At 37.0% G+C, this 18,675-nt stretch overlaps 1 protein-coding gene across 5 annotated transcripts in view; it reads right to left on the bottom strand.

Moving 5' to 3' along the window:
- Positions 1-18,675, bottom strand: part of ptpn13 (protein tyrosine phosphatase non-receptor type 13) — an 86,647-nt gene that overhangs the window by 37,499 nt on the left and 30,473 nt on the right. For all 5 annotated transcript variants that reach the window (XM_088911224.1, XM_088911226.1, XM_088911228.1 and 2 more), the window contains exons 7-12: positions 14,140-14,694; positions 6,673-6,768; positions 4,918-5,014; positions 3,238-3,457; positions 2,255-2,329; positions 1,123-1,297 (exon numbers count right to left, since the gene is read on the bottom strand). In XM_088911224.1, coding sequence (XP_088767350.1) covers positions 1,123-1,297; positions 2,255-2,329; positions 3,238-3,457; positions 4,918-5,014; positions 6,673-6,768; positions 14,140-14,694 — 1,218 coding nt within the window. The remainder of the gene's footprint in view (positions 1-1,122; positions 1,298-2,254; positions 2,330-3,237; positions 3,458-4,917; positions 5,015-6,672; positions 6,769-14,139; positions 14,695-18,675) is intronic.

The following is an 18,675-nucleotide window of genomic DNA, read 5'->3' as shown; positions in this document are numbered from 1 at the left end:
GGTTTGGGCTCTGAACCTACTGCATAACTGGACAGTTGTAGGTTCAAACCACAGGTGTATTACTAATTTACCCTTAAACTGGGTAATTCGGTTAGATTGCTCCAGTAACATTCCCAGCTGTACAGCTTTGTCACTTTGGATGACAGTGTCAAGCAAATGAATAATACACCCGAACAGCAAAAAAAAACTAACCCTATTTTGTGAAGTTGATTCTCTATGTAGTGATTAGTAAACTACAACTCACAGCTCTGATTCTACATTAAGCATAAATTCAGAAGTGGATATCTATTGGAGGAGATACTCCTAAATAAACACAATAGCATACATATACACAGAAATGAAGTACAGTATACGCGTCAAAATGACAAAAGTCAGAAATGCCAATGAATCTGATCTATTCTTAAGGCTGAACCTTGTCTGTTTCTGGTATATTATCAACTGACATTTGTGTCATCCTTTGTCATTTACATTTCAAATTATCAGGAGCAAGTGAATTCCATTCCTGCAGGCAATTCTCTATACTGTATAAAAATTGCTACCAGTACAAAGATTCAACCTTTCACTGCCCTGACAGGTTATCAGCAAGTCGGCAAATGCCGAACAGTAGAAATACTGGGACTCGGGTGAAGAAACTGACCATGTTTCACCCTTCACAACTTCATCAGAATTGTCATCTAACAGGAGCAATGTGAAAGTAACACAGAACCCATCCACATATAAATGAGTAAAATCAAACAATGGGGTACTCAGAAAACTGAACAGTTCTGCCATCGGGTCCTACTTGACACACACAACCAGCATACTGGACACCAGTGCTGTCATGTCTGTTTTACTTTGTGTTTATTCTTGTGTTTTTATACTGAGGTCATTTTTAAAAAGTCAGGCCATTGTACATGAGCACCATATGATGGAGAGGTTTACCAAAATATTGTTTTTACAGGTATTTCAATACTTCAATGAAAAATGTGACAATGGCACTTCAGTAACACACCATTTTTTGGAAAGGAGTTGTGTTAGCTATAATTATATTTTGAAAATGCTGAAGTCTGAAACTGCACTTAGTCCTCAGATACAAGATCACTCCAACATATTGCTTTTAAAAAGTAGTACTCTGACTGTTACCTTTCAAGCATGCTAAGCCAAACAGATGGTGCTCAACAAGGCCAATGTGGGCGACCACCATATCCAGCACGTCTTTGCAGATAGACTTGGTATCACAGGTCAGCTCAAGCCTCTGTCCACTCAGCAGTACAATGTTGATTATCCTTCGAATGTCATCCCCCTTTCCCTTTTTGTTCTATTTTAAACAAAAGGAGAAAAAGCCTTGAAGAAACAGGTCTTGTTGTCACTTAAATGTAGCAAGATCTATTAAATGCAACATTGAATTGTTCCGTTTTGAAAACTAAAGTGATTTTTTATTTCCCTTTTGTTTCAAGCTGTTCTCTGGAACTGCATTTTTTAAGCAGTTTCTTGCCATGTTTTGCTGCATTATAGACGTGATATTTCCTGGTGTTATTTTCAATCCAGCAAACATAAGCCTTTTTATAACAGATCACAATGCTTGGCCAACACATTGTAACAATTAACTTCCTCTGCAGACTTCCTAGCAAACAAAATTATTTTACTAAAATATGTAATATGATAAATTATAACAGCGTCTCAAACTTTACAAAATATAAATGCAAATACATCCAAAAGGGATAATGATTTAAACTAGTATATTAACTGAAACAAATACAAGTCCCACTATGTAGACAACGAAAACAAAACTGCATTTCTGAATATTTGGAAGATATTCACAGGCACGTATTAAACTCAAAAATGAACAGCAAGCATGAAAACCACATACATTTAAAATGAAAGCTACCTTAATTATTGAATAAAGCTGACATTAATCTAAAAGTATGAAACATTATTTGAAATAAAGAATACTCTATTGATTAAAGTGGATTTCATATACTACCTTAGCAAGTGAATGCTATTTACACTAAAAGCACAGAACTGGTAAAACTGGATTTATCAATTGACATCATCTGCATTTTAATCCCTATTGTGAGCAGTAAAGAACAATTACTAGCTGAGGATATAACTAATTCTTTGATGGAGACTTTTGACTTAACAAGGTAAAGAATGTTGAACAAAATGGCTCCAAGTAGGTACTAGCGTTAGCAAGAACATTATTCTACAGAGAAATTTGTCATGATCCCATTTTCCCCACAAATGGAGATCTTAAAAGAAATGTACAGCCCTTTACCAGAATTGAAGTAGGAACATCCAGAGAGAGACAGGGCTCACTGGTCATTTTCACAAACTCGGGGCCGAAGAAATTCTAAACATCAGAAGAGAACACAGAAAAATAAAGGAACTGAAAAGATGTGTAACAACATGTGAATCATCAGGACAAGAATATGAAAATGCCCAGTGATACTGGCAACAGTATAAAAATAAAACAAAAAATTAAGAACATGACAAAATACAAGAACAGTCACAATACTGGACGAGAAAGGGCTACGTAACCTGCTACCTTTTAAATGCACCTTGTTGCAGAAGAAAGACAGCTAAGCAACTTAGCTAGACAACATCTTGCTAACTAAATTTGTAAGAACAGGAACGATGTGCTTAATAAATAAAACTTTTCTCTTTTTATTTCAATAAATATACATGGTTGTATTATATTTGCTGTCCTGAGAACACTCTGGATTGAAAGGTGCTATACAAGATGAAGTGATTGATCAAATATTTAAGGTAATATTCAGAAAGTACTGAAATGGGGATAACTGGTAGGTTGAGCAGTTGCCTGTAAAACTAAATTAGGGGACTTAGAACAAGGGCTGCAATGTAATACAAGGTTTCACAAGTTGTTTAAAAGCAAAAGCCTTCAGAATTTCAACACTGCAGAAAAACATTATCACTGACCTACACAGAACTCTAATCAAGTTTCATGTAGTTTAGGATTCACTCTCTATAATGATCTACTCTCTACTCTCAATGTCAAATTATGGTGGTTATGTAAGCATCAATTCCCTTCTAAAATATTTTTCATTCTCTTACTCTATATAAGCTGTTGTGGACACCTCTTGCCACATCAGAGCTCCTCAACTATCCGTGGATGCACTTGGGAACAAAATGGTCTCTACTTTGTTTTTTAAAGAAATAATGTGATCTGTGCAAATCTGCCTGCTAGAAGTGGATTCTGAACTACTGCTCACAGAGCAGTTTCAGTTGGTCCAACTGTACCTTCAGTTTCCTCTGAGTGAGAGAGTTCTCCAGAGCCATGTCTCTCAGCGGGTCTCGTGTGATGTCAAGCAGCGAAGTCCTGGGCAGCTCCCCCGAGTACAGGCTGGCTAATGAGTGCCTGTGTGCCATTTGGGCCTGCAGCCTCTGCATCTCCTCCTCCTGCCTCCTCAGCATCACCTCCCCACTCACCAGGCCCTCCTCAGAGGCCACATCGTAGGGCCTGGTAAAAAGAAAAAAGATTTGTAACCAACATGGCACAAGCTCCAGCATTCAAAACTACTTTACATCTCAACGTTGGCCTCAACCACGTATACTGCAGTTTTTCTAATGCCAATTATTTCCAAGAGACGCCTGGCTCTCATACAAAGCTTCCATAACATATCTTTGTTTTCACTGTAACTACACTCCAAAATCATATAAAGAAATAACCACAATACTAAAATGTCCCAATTTCAATGGCACTTAATACACCATCCAATGTGTTTTTGATATTTATCTTGAGTCCTACTTACTTGAGTCAATTAAAGTAAAAAAAAAAAACTTATTTCAATATGCATTGAACATGCCATTTCTACACCAGACATCAGCTTTGTAGCACATACATTTAAATGTAAAATTTCCCTTAAGTAAAGGATGGAGACGGTATGAACATTTCATTGAAATGCCTTTGATTAGCAGGCTAGTGTCTTGATTAAAGGTTCCTTTCAAAGAATCAAACATTAATAAAGTGAGAAATTCAATCCCATCAATAACAGGATGCAGAACCTTGATTAAGACTTGACTATTACACATAGTATGTTTTTCTATTCATGTTATACAGTAAGTAGCTAAACATTGAATCCACAAGGGTGTTAAATAATCACAAGAATTGGTGTTTGCACCAAGCTCATTTGATGGCAGATGTAGGAAAATGGCATGAAACCTATTTGTGTCTTCACATGGCTGATACCGATTTATGACAGGCATACAGTATTTCAATTCTTATGTTACCCCAGTAAAAATAGCCTCATACTTCAGAATTGCAATCTGTCATGTTGAAATGCTTCCCAATCAAAATATTTTCATTACGAAATCACACCCAAACTGATGAATTTGCGCTGATGTTGTGTCAAATGGCAACAGAGTTTCTGAACATCCTGTAGAGGGAGCACTCAAGCTAAAAATCAGACCATCCAATATACTTCTGTATAAAGTAATACAAGTGTTCTACCCTGTATAACACTTTATGAAAGCCATTAAGTTCAAAATCCATAAAACGTTTCAAAATCTTTGAAACTATTAGCCGCAGAATGAGGTGCCATAGGATTATGCCACAATTACCTCAAGAGATTAGAGATGAATAACCAGCATATGCATTAGCTACTGCCATAATCCTTCCAGAGTACTATAAAATAAATACCTGCATGGATTTGCTGTAACTGTATATTGATTCAAAAAAAAGTAAAAACATCTATGGATTTAAAAGTCAAAACCAAACATTTCAAGAAACTGACACCTACACTGTTGGAAGCAGACTTTTCTAAAATGTTACTTTAACTTTCAAGTGTCAACTAACAAGAAAGTGAGCAAAATATTCCAGATTTAAAACTGAGATCCAGTTTTGTTTTTAGATAACATCCATAGTCTTTTCCTGGTATGAACATTAAAAACAAAACAAAAACAACCTCTCCCCGGCCTTACCTGTTTCGTAAAGACACATGACTGGCTAGAGAGATGACATCATGTTCAGACATGCCCATCTGAGAGCCATATCTTCTCACATCCTCGGGTCTTCTTGCTATCGGGAAAAAAATAATCAACAATGACATGTTATTCTATCATTTGCCTTCACATTAGTTCAGCTTTTACAAGATGCCAAGATCCCTGGCAACTTCACAAGCCAGCGGAGATGAGCAGCCAAACTAAGCTTCTACAAATTTTATCAGTGAAAAAGAAAGGTACCAAAAACAACAATGCCTCTACTTTTAAGTGCATTCCCTACAACACCTTATGAATGTTGGAATAATAGACTTAAGCTATTAAAAAGACAACTGTAATCCAAATCTTTTTGTGTACCGGCCAAGCATTTATTTTTGCAAACATTGGTATATACACTTTCCCATGATAATTTTCAATGTGAATTTTTAATATCTAATTTTAAGATCATGGATAAACTCTCCTGATGCGATAAATGAGGAAATTGTGCACAAATTGGAAGATGGTAATACAATAACTATACAATAAGGATGACAAATGTAAAATCAGTAACAGAATTTACACACATTAAGGAGAACTACAGCCATTTTTCCCCACTATACACCCAATGTATCTGCCAGTGTTGAAGTGACTCCGTAGTTTTTGTATGCACAGTAAAACACCTCAATCAGCACCACAGATTTCATCATAAACAAAACCTGGTAACCTGATTAGAACTTGAGCTATCATGGACAACTACAGTAGACATTTTTCCCCTACACTAGTCTTCTAAAGAATACTGGGCTAAGCAAACTGTTTCCAAACATTTATCAGTTCTCGGAGACAACCTCAGGATGAACATGCTTTTGATTGTAGCAACTAGTCTCCCATAAAAGTTGAATCTAGTACCAAGTACCTGGATTAAAGATTTGGTAGCTTTTTGCAACTTAAGTAATTTAATACAAAGCATATCAGTTCACCAAAGACCTCAAAAGAAAGTGGAAAGGAGAGAAAACTGCTCATTTTGATTGTCACATCTTGGAAGGTGTCAAAAGCTTTTAAGAGTTCAACATTTCCATCCAAAATGTTCAGATGGAATAACATGATAGGCTAAGACACCACAGCACTAATCCATAATCCTATCTATTCAGTGATGTTGACCAGCATCACACACTTGAGAAAAATAATACACATTTTACCATTTGAGGCTGTGTGTTCTTCTTCTCTGTTTAAAATTAACTGCATGTGTGGCAAATTATGGTCAACCATAAAATTGCCTATTTTGGCAATATTACAGGATTTACATAACATTGATTACATATGCAAAGGAAATGCACAGAAGTAAGAGATTGTTTATTGAAACTGCACACAACGATCGGACCATTAAACCAGCAAGAGCTTTTGTCTACAGCAGGCTAGCACTGCTCTCTTCCAAAATCCACTCTCGGGCAGGTTCATCTAATAAAGGAACAAGTAATAGGTTTATTCCATGCTGAAAAGAGAAGAAAGAAAACAACGTTTTGGCCGTGGAGCCTTCTTCAGATGTATAATAAATACCATATCTGATCCAGTGATGAGACAGAGTAGTTTTTTCATCTTCAGCAATCTAATCACCATGCAGTGAGTTTGCTGTTTTGCAGTTTGCTGCATAGCCCTGTCAAAAGAGGAAGGGGGAGAGGGTCCTGCAATTCCTCCCCCCCCCCGAGCCCACAAATAGCTCAAAAGATGCTACTACAGAGCTACTCAAGAGACATTACCTACCTTGTCTGTAGTCTGCATCTGAAGAAGCTATAGATGGACTTTCACTGGAGCTGCTACATGCATCACTGTGGTATCTTCGATGAGTGCTCAGAGGCTCTGCAACACACGCAAAAATTCATATCAATCCCATCAAAAGCTCATGCTCCAAAAATCTAACCAAAATCGCACACGGACCATGTACAGTAAATGGTTACAGAAGAGGCCCTTTTGGAACCTCAAAACTAAAAAACTCAAGGGAAGCTCTTTACTTTTTCAACTAAACCTATAGTCTACTGTATAGCAGTCTACAGCATGCTAACACCGCTCTCTTCTAAAAGCCACTCCTGTGCAGGCTTATCTAACAAATACCATATCCCACCTGCTTGGCAGTCAACTTATTAGAGCCCCTAACAAAACCAAAGAAGAAAACCCACTAACTGATTTACAAATAGGTTATACAGTAGATGTTTCACTACCCACTCTGTCACAGACAACCACAGTGGATGGATTCATTCTTTTGCCCCACTTTTCAAAATAAACTCATGCAGGAGTAGCCACATCTGTGTACTTGTCATCCATCTCAGAAGGATGAGGATTTAAAAAATATATATTTAATATATATTTAAAAGTATTTAAAGACAAACGCACCATCTTAAATCTTTGAGAAAAGCTCAATATGAAATTGGATTCCACACTGGCCTCATATACTCAATTTTCTAATATGATTTATCTGTAGTCTAGACAGCATGTAATCCATTTTAACAGTAAAATGTACAGCACAAGGTGAACTGCAAAAAGGTCTGTATCAGCTGGCAGTTTCCATGGGAATATTTTCAGAAGAGACGGATCACGTGCACACTGGGACAAGAGCTTTGACGGTGTTGTGATTGAAATAAACAGTGCTAGAGAAGTACAGGATAAATCTCATTGTTGCAAAGGACTGAAAATTGGGACAGCAATTTCTTCAAGGAAACAACTTCACATAGAAATGCTTCTCTCATCCTGATTCCATAAAGTTAGCAAGTTGTGGTGCTTGCCCAAACTAGCTCTTGTCTGTGTATTGGCATTGAAGAAAAGGCTTGAGGTTATTCTGATAGGGAATGCCAGAATGTACGTACGACATTCTAAAGTAAAGGCATAACATCCACTGTTCCCAGTTCAGACAGCATTGGCAACATCTCCACCACCAATATTCCACACCTGGTATATATGCATTCCAGTATGTTAAACTATGCTGACAGACTTCAAATGTACAGAGAATAAACCTTAAACAATATCCTTCTTTCACATGTACAAAACAAAATATTGTACATTCTCCATCAACAATAACTTTAAAAAGAAGAGTGAGGAGTGGCAGTGATACACTGGGAAGGTTGATCACAATATGCAAGATAAATACAAGAAGTTAGTAGTGTACTATGTTTCAAGCAATGGAAGCTACAGTAAATTTGATTAGAATAGTTTGCCATATGTACACGTACACTGGAATTCTTAAATCAGAATTACAATTCAGTTTGGAAACATTCATGTCAAAATAAATATTTTGCCCTGAACTGTTTACAAGCTAATATATATCTCTAGTTATCTCTAAGCACCTAAGGGAAAAGGATACTTTCAATAGAAACTGAGTTTCTATTGAATCCATCAGTTTATTTTTACACAAAACGGAACTAGAAAATCCGGTCTGAAAAATAGTGAGGACAACATATTTCAAATAAATAACATTCTTCACTGATTGTTCATCTTTACATAGACTAGCTGTTAAGAGACGTGTCTTGTGACAAACATTTTTCTGTTGACTTGTAGACCTTCTAGACTTCACTACACCTTATGAATCAGAGAGTTAATTGATATAATAACTTATGCGACACAAAATAAAAGCATTTTTGACATTGTCAACACAAAACCAAACTTAATGGCCGTGATCTATTTTAGTCAATAAAAAAATATTGAAACTCTGTAATTGCATGGGAGTGTGAGATATCTTAAATAATTTTAGGTAAAAATAATATAGTGTGTCAACATGTCTCAGTGTCAAATAAAACCATAATGATCTCACTTCACTGGACCCCAATGATGGAGGAGTGGTCTTTTGGAGCACCAGGTTTATATCCTGGTCACAGAAATGTTCCCTTTGTGCCTCTCAAGATGCTGTCTCAGCCACACCAAGAAGCTTCCTGCACACACAGACAGACCCGCTGTATGTGCAGATCAATGGCAAAAAATTGATGTAGGCTGCACTAAAATTAAAGCATTATTAAAATGTGCACAATGTTCCATTCAAAGTTAAACAAAACCAAACAGAATAACCTTGCCTACAGTTACCAACAATTCAATGATATTCTCAAAAGGCAATCTAGCCTGTTTATGTCTGAGGCATGTAAACTTGATTCATTGTGCTATCTTTAAACAAACCTAATAAAAACTGATGCTCTTGAATGCATCCTTTTAGGTGAAGTGCGATTCCTTTCATGAAACATCTATCATTTAAACACTCATTTGCATAACAGAAATTGGTGCCCTTTGGCAATATTACATTGACTAACAAAATCATGATATTTTTATTATAATTCAAAACATCACATTTACATTCAACCTCAGAAAATGGAGGGGGAATGGGATCAAAATGCATGGAAGCATTCTGCATTCTGCAAATTAACAGTGGAGACTGTGATTTAGCAGCCATCTTCTGATTCTGAGAATTTGCTGTAAAGCTAAATTTTACATTAAAAGCTACAGTGAAGGCGTAGGTCTCCAAGTAAGTTTTAAAAACTGCCAAAAATGCCAAAGAATTACTAATGGATACTATTAGACAAGGCTATCACCCAGTGACCAATCTTTCTCAGAGTAAAAAGACATCAGCAAATTGATATTGAAACACTTAATCAGCAAATCACACGTTAAAAGTTAGAATGTATACATAGATTAAGCTTTTAAGATAACCAAGTGTCAGACAATTAAAACAAACAGCTGAAACAGTCTGCATATTTCAGGAGTTTGCAATTTGGGATTAATTTGTTCTTACATTAGAGCGCTCATAAATTTAAACCAAGCTTTGTATTAGATAGCCAGAAATAAAATAAGAAGCTCCGAGGTATGTGCAGGAGTGCTAAACAAAGTATGGAAAATGTACTGTACTTAAAACCTGCAAGGTCAGCACCTCAGGTAATGATTTCATGTACCAGCCTACTCAATCAAATTCAGTCCCAATTCTTTCCATCCACCCATCCCAGTGATTCATTACAATAGCACATTAGTATTGGTGCCTAACAGCACTAAAGCTCTGGGTTTAATTCCCAGTTTAGGGTGCTATCTGTGTGGACCCACAGCCATGAACTGGATAGAGCAGTTAGGAAATGGATGGGTGGATAAACCTCACTGTGTTTTATGTGCCTGTGGAAGGCCACGGACCATCAGTGTCATTTATTAACTTGTTGGTGCCTTTGATAGTAAAGTTTCAGTGGTCACTGCGTACTAAACATTGAAAATAGTAATCTCTGGGAATAAACCAAATGGAATAACAACCAAATGTAAAATCCCTTACTTCAGTAGATAAGAAAACAAGTTCATACAATGTAAGTTAATAAAGTGCCTTTATTTTAGGGACTGCTCAGAGGTCTAAGAAGAATAACCCATACAACTGAGAAACCCAACTTTTAACTGTTTCCAGTCAACCAGTATGTAGAATGAGAAGTACAGTATGAAGCTTTTTAACAATTCCACTAGATAATCTAGAGTTACACTTCAAAGGTGTTTATAACTATTTACGTTTATGTATAATTTACCTGGAAGCCAAAACAGTTTTTGAAGTACAGAAGTAATGTATGTAGCCGTGGTCTTAATGTATATGAAAATGTGCTGCTGAATTATGAATCAACTGTAAATGAGACTGAAGTAGACCAAAAAAAGAGTTGAAACAATAAAACTTGGATAATAGAAGGTATGAAACAAGTTTGCTTCCAATTTGCAGTAAAGCACATTAAATTCAAATTTAATGAGCACCTACAGTACAAACAAGCTATGAAAAAAACATGGTATTCTTCCGAATGCAGCCCTTTAAAGCTGGTTCTAAACATTAAATTCTAATTCAAGAAAATGCTTCCTTCCAAATAGTTAGAGAAGTATGAATTACTGTATTCTGTAAGTTCTTTATAGCTTTCTTATTGTGTTTGTACTTTTGTTTAAAATTGAGAATTAACCATGAAAAAGGTTATACAGTATAAGAGCAGGCTACTGTATATATATATCCCTTTTTTTACAACAGTGAGCCAGAAAGAGTTCCTGTAGACACTATCTGAAATGTTGGCTCCCTCAACAAAATGTCTAAGGAAGGAGGAAAAAAAAATTCTTTACTTCTGATCAAGCAAACATGCAGCTCATTTCTTCTATTATTGTGAATTACTTTTGCAGTTGGAATTCATAATCTTTTGGGAAGCAACAAATGTAAAAATGGGAGAAATCCAGAGAAACATTACAGAAGAACTGGAAAATGTCTTTGAAAAACAAATCTTGATGGAAAAAATAACATTTAATCTGTCTCCACAGGTGTTTCCTGAGCCAGCCTTCCTACAGATATTTCACCTCCTGTTTTTGAACAGACCTAAAATACATATTTAATGCAATAAAACTATTTGACATCTTCTGCATTGTCTGAACTTTAAACTGTTGTTCCAGATTGATTTTCTTAGTCCTCAATAAGTCAACAAAATGCTTACAATCTATTGTATGTCACGGTCTAAATCTCGGATGAATCAATATATTCTGCCATGCCTGGCAAATTTCAGCAATCAACAGTTTTGCTGCACTCAATTACAAAGATTTTAAAAAAGTAAGAAATTGAAATAGTTACTAGTCAAGTATGAGTCGATGGTATTAAACTGATTGTATGGTAGACCGTTTAGCTCTTGGAGAAATCTAATTTCCTCAATGAGAGTCAGATACAGCGACAGTTTGAAGTGGTAAGATAAGAGCCACATTCTAATATTTTAATTTAAATTTAAACTCACTTGGTCAGAGCTATTTCAATATACTTCCAGATACCTCAGTAAGCTCTGATGTATGCACCTACTGTACATTTTGATCTTTATGTTTGCCATTAGTTAAGATCATCAAAAGTGGAATCTTCCAAAAGTGTTCAATGTGCACAGAAATACGACCTACCAAAGGTTTCCAAATACGCTGGAAAACCTTTGCTCAAGCAGCATTAGGTGTCCCAGGAGTATGATTGCGATGCCCATCCTAATTCAAAGGAAAGTTCATCTTCATGGATCATTTCCCTATACTTGAAAATCATCATCAGGTTTTATTTCCTTTGTGCCAGGACTGTTCACCCTCAGAATGACTGTGAAACATGCAGATTTGTTTCCAGAAAATCCAAACAAGCTTAAAGGTGCAAAGAAGACAGGATTTCAAGAATTTATAGCTCAAAAATGATAGGCAAGCAATTTTCTTAAAACACTGCTAGATAATATTTGGACTGCCGACCCCTGTTGGATCTTCAGATTTCATTGTGGATCTTGGAACAAATTTGAACTCCACAGCATTATATTTTTCGTTTTGAACATATAATGTATCACTTTGCCAGTTTTAAGAGATAAGAAGGGCCTCATCATACGGTATGTGTTGAAAATACTGAAAACTGTCTCAATGTTCAAGAAAACTGCACTCTACACTTATTTTTGTTTTGCAGAAAACACAACACTTGCCTTGAAAATGTTGGCTGTTTATTTGAACCTGTTCAACCATTTAAAAAGGGGTCTTCATTTAATACAAGTTCTCTTTTGACAGCTCATATACCATTGATGCCTTTAGATTTGCATAACAGAATGTGGTTGTTGAATACCATTGCATTAATATGCAATTGGTCCGAAATTGAGTACTGCTCAAGTTCTGGACTGGGAAAACCTGTGACTCGATAAGTCTTCAGTTTTTTTAGATGTATTTTTCCTAGCTGATAGGAACGTCATCAGTTATTGTTGAAGTGAAGGTAGACACACCATAGTGTTGTATGACTACCAGGAAAGCCTCTTGAATGTGACTGAAACTAATGTCTTCCAGTGGATGCAGTGTGGAAACAGTGCTGTGGAACTGAATACTGATTAAGTCAAACAGAAGCAAGTATAACTGGGCATGGAAAGTTGTCGGATAATGGGATCTGCCCTATTTTGAAGTGTATTGCTCCCTTTCTATGTGGTCTGGTCTTGAAATCTATAAAATGAAGATCTACATCCAGGTTTCACTGGCATAACATCTACATCATTGTTAATTACCTATACAGCTGTAATTTAAAAACAACCTCTTATGTTTAGACATTTTCTTTACATTAAGCATTTCAGGAAACATCGATAGGCATCGTATATTATCACATAGATCTCTGAGAGCAGATATCTATTGTAGCTGTCAGTTGCAGATTTAGCATGTTTGGACGTGCAGCTTCACACATGAGCCTCAGAACACACACACACCCACCATCCAGTCCTGCCTGGAGCCCCTTGACAGTAAGCCAGGAGCCAGGGACACAAATCATGCTTGGAATTCCATTATCCTCCACACATGACTCCAATTACTGATTACTGACCCCTAGGCTGTTGGAAAACTTTTCCCAATCTGAAAGAAGGGGGGCCTAACGAGACACATCATTTTGGATTAAGGAAAAAGTAAAAAAAACAATGTAAAGTTCCTATAAAGGTCTGAAATACAAAGATTCACATGGCGGATGTACAAAAGTGTGTATCTACATACAGTATAAGACTTGACAATTTTGTGGAAAGAAGCCTGCTCTATAACCTAGCAAACCGATTTCTTGCTGGCACCCAGTGACACAAACAGTACTTCACATCTAGTTTGTCGACATTGGCTATTCATTCATTCAGCTTCAAATGAATCACATTACTAGCCTGCTGAGTGCTCTGCAACATTCCCCCAGATTCCTAACCAAACTCTTAACCTCTACATTGCTATGCCAGGCCAATGTGCTCATTTACATCTCCATCAATCTCCACTGCTTAAAAGGCGAGTTCAGAGGAAGCTCTTGGGAAGTCTTAAAAACGACAAAATTAGGATTTGCCACTTTTCCAGATCTATAATTTAAAGATTAAGTACGTTTTTTTTAACTTCTGACAAATTAGGCCATCACAAAATGTTTCTGCTCCTGTAAGTTAAGGCTAAAAGAAAAATCAGTCAGCTGAATTAATAACAATCCATTTTCCAAACTTACCAAGAGTTTAGAATCTAAACCTTGAATCTAAAAGGCTATTTTTCTGGCATTTACAAGTTATTGTAAGGCAAATTGCTATTTTATGAACACTCAGTTAACTGAAGCCACCAAGGCCATGTCCAAGTAGATTTCAAAAGTATGAGGGTGAAAAAATAAATCTTGAAATAACAGGAATACCAAAAGAAGCCAAACATCTAGTCTGACAAGAAAAGCAAGATAACTACTACCTTATCTACATAATCTACAGCTTCAGGAATTCCCAAGAAGCTTACCTTCCACTTCCATGGCCTGCCTGAGCACTTGCAGCTTCTTCTGCCGTTCCTTAATCCTGTCGTATGCACCTAGGAGTGCCGAGTTGACATTGTGGGCTGGCATGTATTGGGCTTTCCTGGGCTCCAAGCTGCTTGACAGTCCCCCAGAGTCAGTGCTCCTGTACTCCCCAACTCTTCCTTCAGAACGCCGAGACAAGGAACTGGCCCTGTGAGACCCGTCCCCTGCGCTGTATCGGAGAGCTTCCAGGTCATTACCTGCCAAATCCAGAGAGGACGACCAATTTTTCCTGGGGTATCCTGAATCCCCACGATAGGAAGGAGGCTTCCTGTCCGCTTCAGTTCGCCTGACTCTTTGCTGATAAAACTGCTCTGGGCCACCCACGTGCCCGGGATTGTAATCCAAAGATGTGTAGGGGGCACCTCCCTCTTCCTCTCCCCTGAGGAGGTCGTTGATGGGCAGAGACCCCATGGACCGGCTGAGCCCCCGGTTCAGTGGCACTTGCTCTTGAGCCCGGGCTCTGTACCTTTCCAGCACCCTAGGTGCTGCACTTCTCCCTGTAGTTCAAAAACACAATGCGTTGGTTAACTGTCAAGTTCCAACGGTCTATTTTGTTGGATGGTGGGCAAAATGTAGTCAAATAGTACTATATTGTTAAACTTAAAGACACTAGTGCAAAACGCTTAAAAGGTGTCAGTGTGAAAAGAGTACTCATACATTAAGTGAATGTGGGGTAATTATTCTTGTAAAAACCTCAAAATACAATTTATAATTTAGCATTTACTCAACCCTTTATTATCTGTCTAAAATACTTATTGGACTATTACACTTCCTAGACAAATCTTGAATACATGTGGCACTGTTACAATTCACTATCAGTCTTCCAATACTTATTGTAATCAGAAGGCTAAAACAAACACTTCTATATCAAATTCTACCTTTGTTTCTGTATAAGTATTTAGTGCTTTTCGAAAACCTTAAAAAGAACTAAGAATGAGAACAGGTTGTTTGACCTTGATAAACACTGAGATGCTGGTGTACCATCAGCTAATTCCTGAAATACCTTACTAATCTGGGAAACTGAAGTCCAAAGATACTTCTAAAACCTATTAAAAAATCTGAAGAAGAATCATCATAATTAATCCTCGTTTTACTTATTTTGGAATTGAATTATTAGATGCGCCACCAGCAATATACATACAGTATAATGGTCGAGGAAAGGGCCATTATATACAGATCATAGAAATAGTAACAAATTCTGTACCAGTTGCATAGCATGAACAATCCTGCTCATCCTCTTCCTGAGCCTTTCAACCTTATGCCATTGATTTATCATTTCTGTAATTTGAATACCCATTTAAATTGACTTAGCAAAGACAAATGTGAAAGCAAGTGTGTGGCTGTTTATGCAAAGTAAAGATTAGAACAGAGAAATGTTTTGGCTGTAGGGTCTTCTCCTGCGGTCACCTGAAAACATCATCTTGACACCCGAAGAAGGCCCTACGTTGTTAAGAGCGAGTTGTCTATGTTGAAAGTATTATTTCTCCTTTCTAATTTTTAACAATGAATTAATGTTTACTTGTTACATAATCAAAACTGAACGATATACCTGACCTGATGAGGTCTGGATCCCTACAGTATGTGTATCCTGGACAAGACAATAAATTGAGATGATTTCCAATTTTGAACTAGACAAGATTTTGATGCAAGATAAAATACTGTTTTGTCAACAAAAGGTAAAATTTTAAAAATAAATTGTGGCTTTAAACTAGAATTCTTAAGATACTCAATAATCCCTCCAAAACCTTACTTCCATGTTTCGCTCACTTAACCGTCAACACTCTCTTAATGTAAGCTTTACAGACCAGTGATTTTGCACAAACAGCAAACTCGTACTTGAGTAACTAAACACAGCTACAGCATCTTGCACATAATTTCCAGATGAACTCTACATTCAACCTCATGAGCTTTGACTGTGCTGAACCTTTTTTAGCCTCAGCAGTGTTGCCCTGGTGTCTTGCCAATAATTAGGTCACATTCAATTCCTTGTTCTTCAGACTACCCAGAATGTTCTATTATTCAGTATACAACAGAGTTCCTTATTTCTGCACTACCAAATAATGATTCCACAGAGTTTTTTTTTTTGGTGAATGCTTTCCTAAACCATGCATTTCAAAATACTTTATTTATCCTGGGGCCATTTAATTCTGACTAAACAGGTGTACATTAAAAGCTAAATGAGCTAAATCTAAACATCTGGCATAGATATTGAAAATTACAGCTAAAATGACTTTGCAGTGATATGACTCTCATCAACAAGAACTGTATATCTGAGAACGGACAAAAAAAACAATGTGATAAAAAGTTAAAAATCTAGAGGTTGTGTTATGTTGAGTGCACCACCATGAGCAATCCAGACACTTACAGCACCTAATATTTTAATGCTATTTCAAAAGCAACAAGCCAAGTCACTCATGGAGCATTAATAAAGTTACTGCATGTACAAAAGTAAAGCCACTTATCGTAAGGAATGTTTGCAAAGCAATTTTAAGACTACAGATATTCATGAAAAATATACATTGGAAGATTCTTTTGATATAACTGCAAGAAATTCACAATTGGTTCAGGAAAATAATCTGTGTAGTGTGTGGTCACAGCTGGAAGCAATACACACTGTACATCTGCAGTGAATGCTGTGTACCAGGTTGCAGATGCGGTCTTGTGGGGTTCTCTCCCATTCCTCTCAGAAAGCCTGGATACACATATTGTTGAACACCTGCTAACTGCTGACACACACAGACCACAGCTCATCCCACATATGCTCCAAGGGATTCAGGTCTGGAGAGTAGGGAATCCTACTAACTGCAACATTCGTATCTCACAAGAAATCCACCACTACACAAGCAATACGAGGACATGTATGGTTCCGCTGAACGCTGTGACATCACATTAAGCTAAACTTGCACAGAGTACAAAAAGTCACACAGACAAAATATAACAGCACTAACATATTAGTACTGAGCTAGCGGAAACGGTCAGTAGTAACAAAAATGGTTACTAATGAGCTAAATAATAGCCTTCTAAAGGGCTTATCAAATACTAAAAGTTCATTTCAACTGTCACAATTAATCTAAACCAGGGTGGAGACCACATCTGGTCTCCAAAGGTTTTCCAACAGGTACATGATCCCTTAGGTTTATTACACCATTCATGTACCTCAACCAGTAAGAGCTGTTTCCCCATGTCTAGAGCATGCAGTGATTTAGATAAGATTACTTTATTAGCTTGGAGTAGGATTCCTCCGCTAGCCACAGGCACAGATCCTTAGCCACAGTGCCACCGCTCCGCCCAGATCACCCATTTATAGATCACCCTTCAGGAATCACATACCTGAAGACCACAAATTAAAGAGTCCTCAAACTAAGCTACTTCAGCTTTGCAACTTCCTCTTTTGTACAACCATAAATGGGAACCATGGAAGACTAGAATAAAAAAGCTAAAGAAACTTGTAATATCTTGATGAAAAATGCTTACCGACCAGCCTGAATTTTTCAAATCTTTTTAAAAAAATGTATCAATTTAATGTTAAAAACACAATACAGCTTTTATACAAAAAAGAAACCTGAATGGGGACCTACAATTCTAAGCTCACAGACTCTGATAACACTGGTAAAGTGTGGTCGGTTACCTTTGAGCTAAAATCCTCTTTGAAGTACAGATCTTCACAGCAGTTTCCTTTTGTGTAATCCTTCTAGAAAGTGCAGTGCTCTCAGCAGCCAACCATAGCCATTAAATGTGGTGGTTTAATCTACAGAGCAGATACCTTTTTTTAAGCAAATGGAATTTCCAAAAGTAACATCAAATATCCAGGCACTTCTAAGAGGAGCGCTTGGTGTTGTATACTAGTAAAAGCATAGAAGTGCCAGAGGGCAAAGCTAACAAAAAGCAGAATTTATTAGGTTATTGTTTCTAATACTTTCTTATATTTTGTGCACAGGTTTGCATAATGTGATAAGTAATTCATTCATTATAGTATTTTTATACTCTAAAAATGGATAAATGTCTCTTATTTGAAAGAAATAAGGAGTAATAAAGCAATCATTTTGTAGAAGCTTTATCATTAAAATGTCTCTAATACCTGCAGTATAAAACATACTAGTTACACAGAAAAGTTTAACTTCCTTGAAGTAAACTCTACTATTACCAATTGGGATAAACCTCTATTTAATCCCCTAGCACCAGAGGCACTATACCAAATTCGTAAAGATCTTACGAATGATGTGATTTACAGCGGCAGGAACCACCTATCAAGCTATAATCACTGCACGCACAAGACAGCAGTAAATTGCCTTTTCTCTCAGGGGCAGCACAGAAAGAAACAAGAGCCTATACCTCTAATAAAAAACAGAGAAGTCTTCATTGATGGAAGCAATCCAGCAGTCCTACAAACCCTCCTATTAGCTTAGACACCCAACAGTGAGACAACCCAGCAGCAAGTTCAAAAGCACACAAAACTATTTGACTGGCACTTGCTCTTG

Source organism: Atractosteus spatula, chromosome 3 (genome assembly GCF_055471065.1).
Source record: "Atractosteus spatula isolate fAtrSpa1 chromosome 3, fAtrSpa1.hap1, whole genome shotgun sequence".
Classification (NCBI taxonomy): Eukaryota; Metazoa; Chordata; class Actinopteri; order Semionotiformes; family Lepisosteidae; genus Atractosteus; species Atractosteus spatula.
The sequence above is the reverse complement of the archived record's forward strand: the minus strand, read 5'-3'. Positions and strand labels throughout refer to the sequence as shown.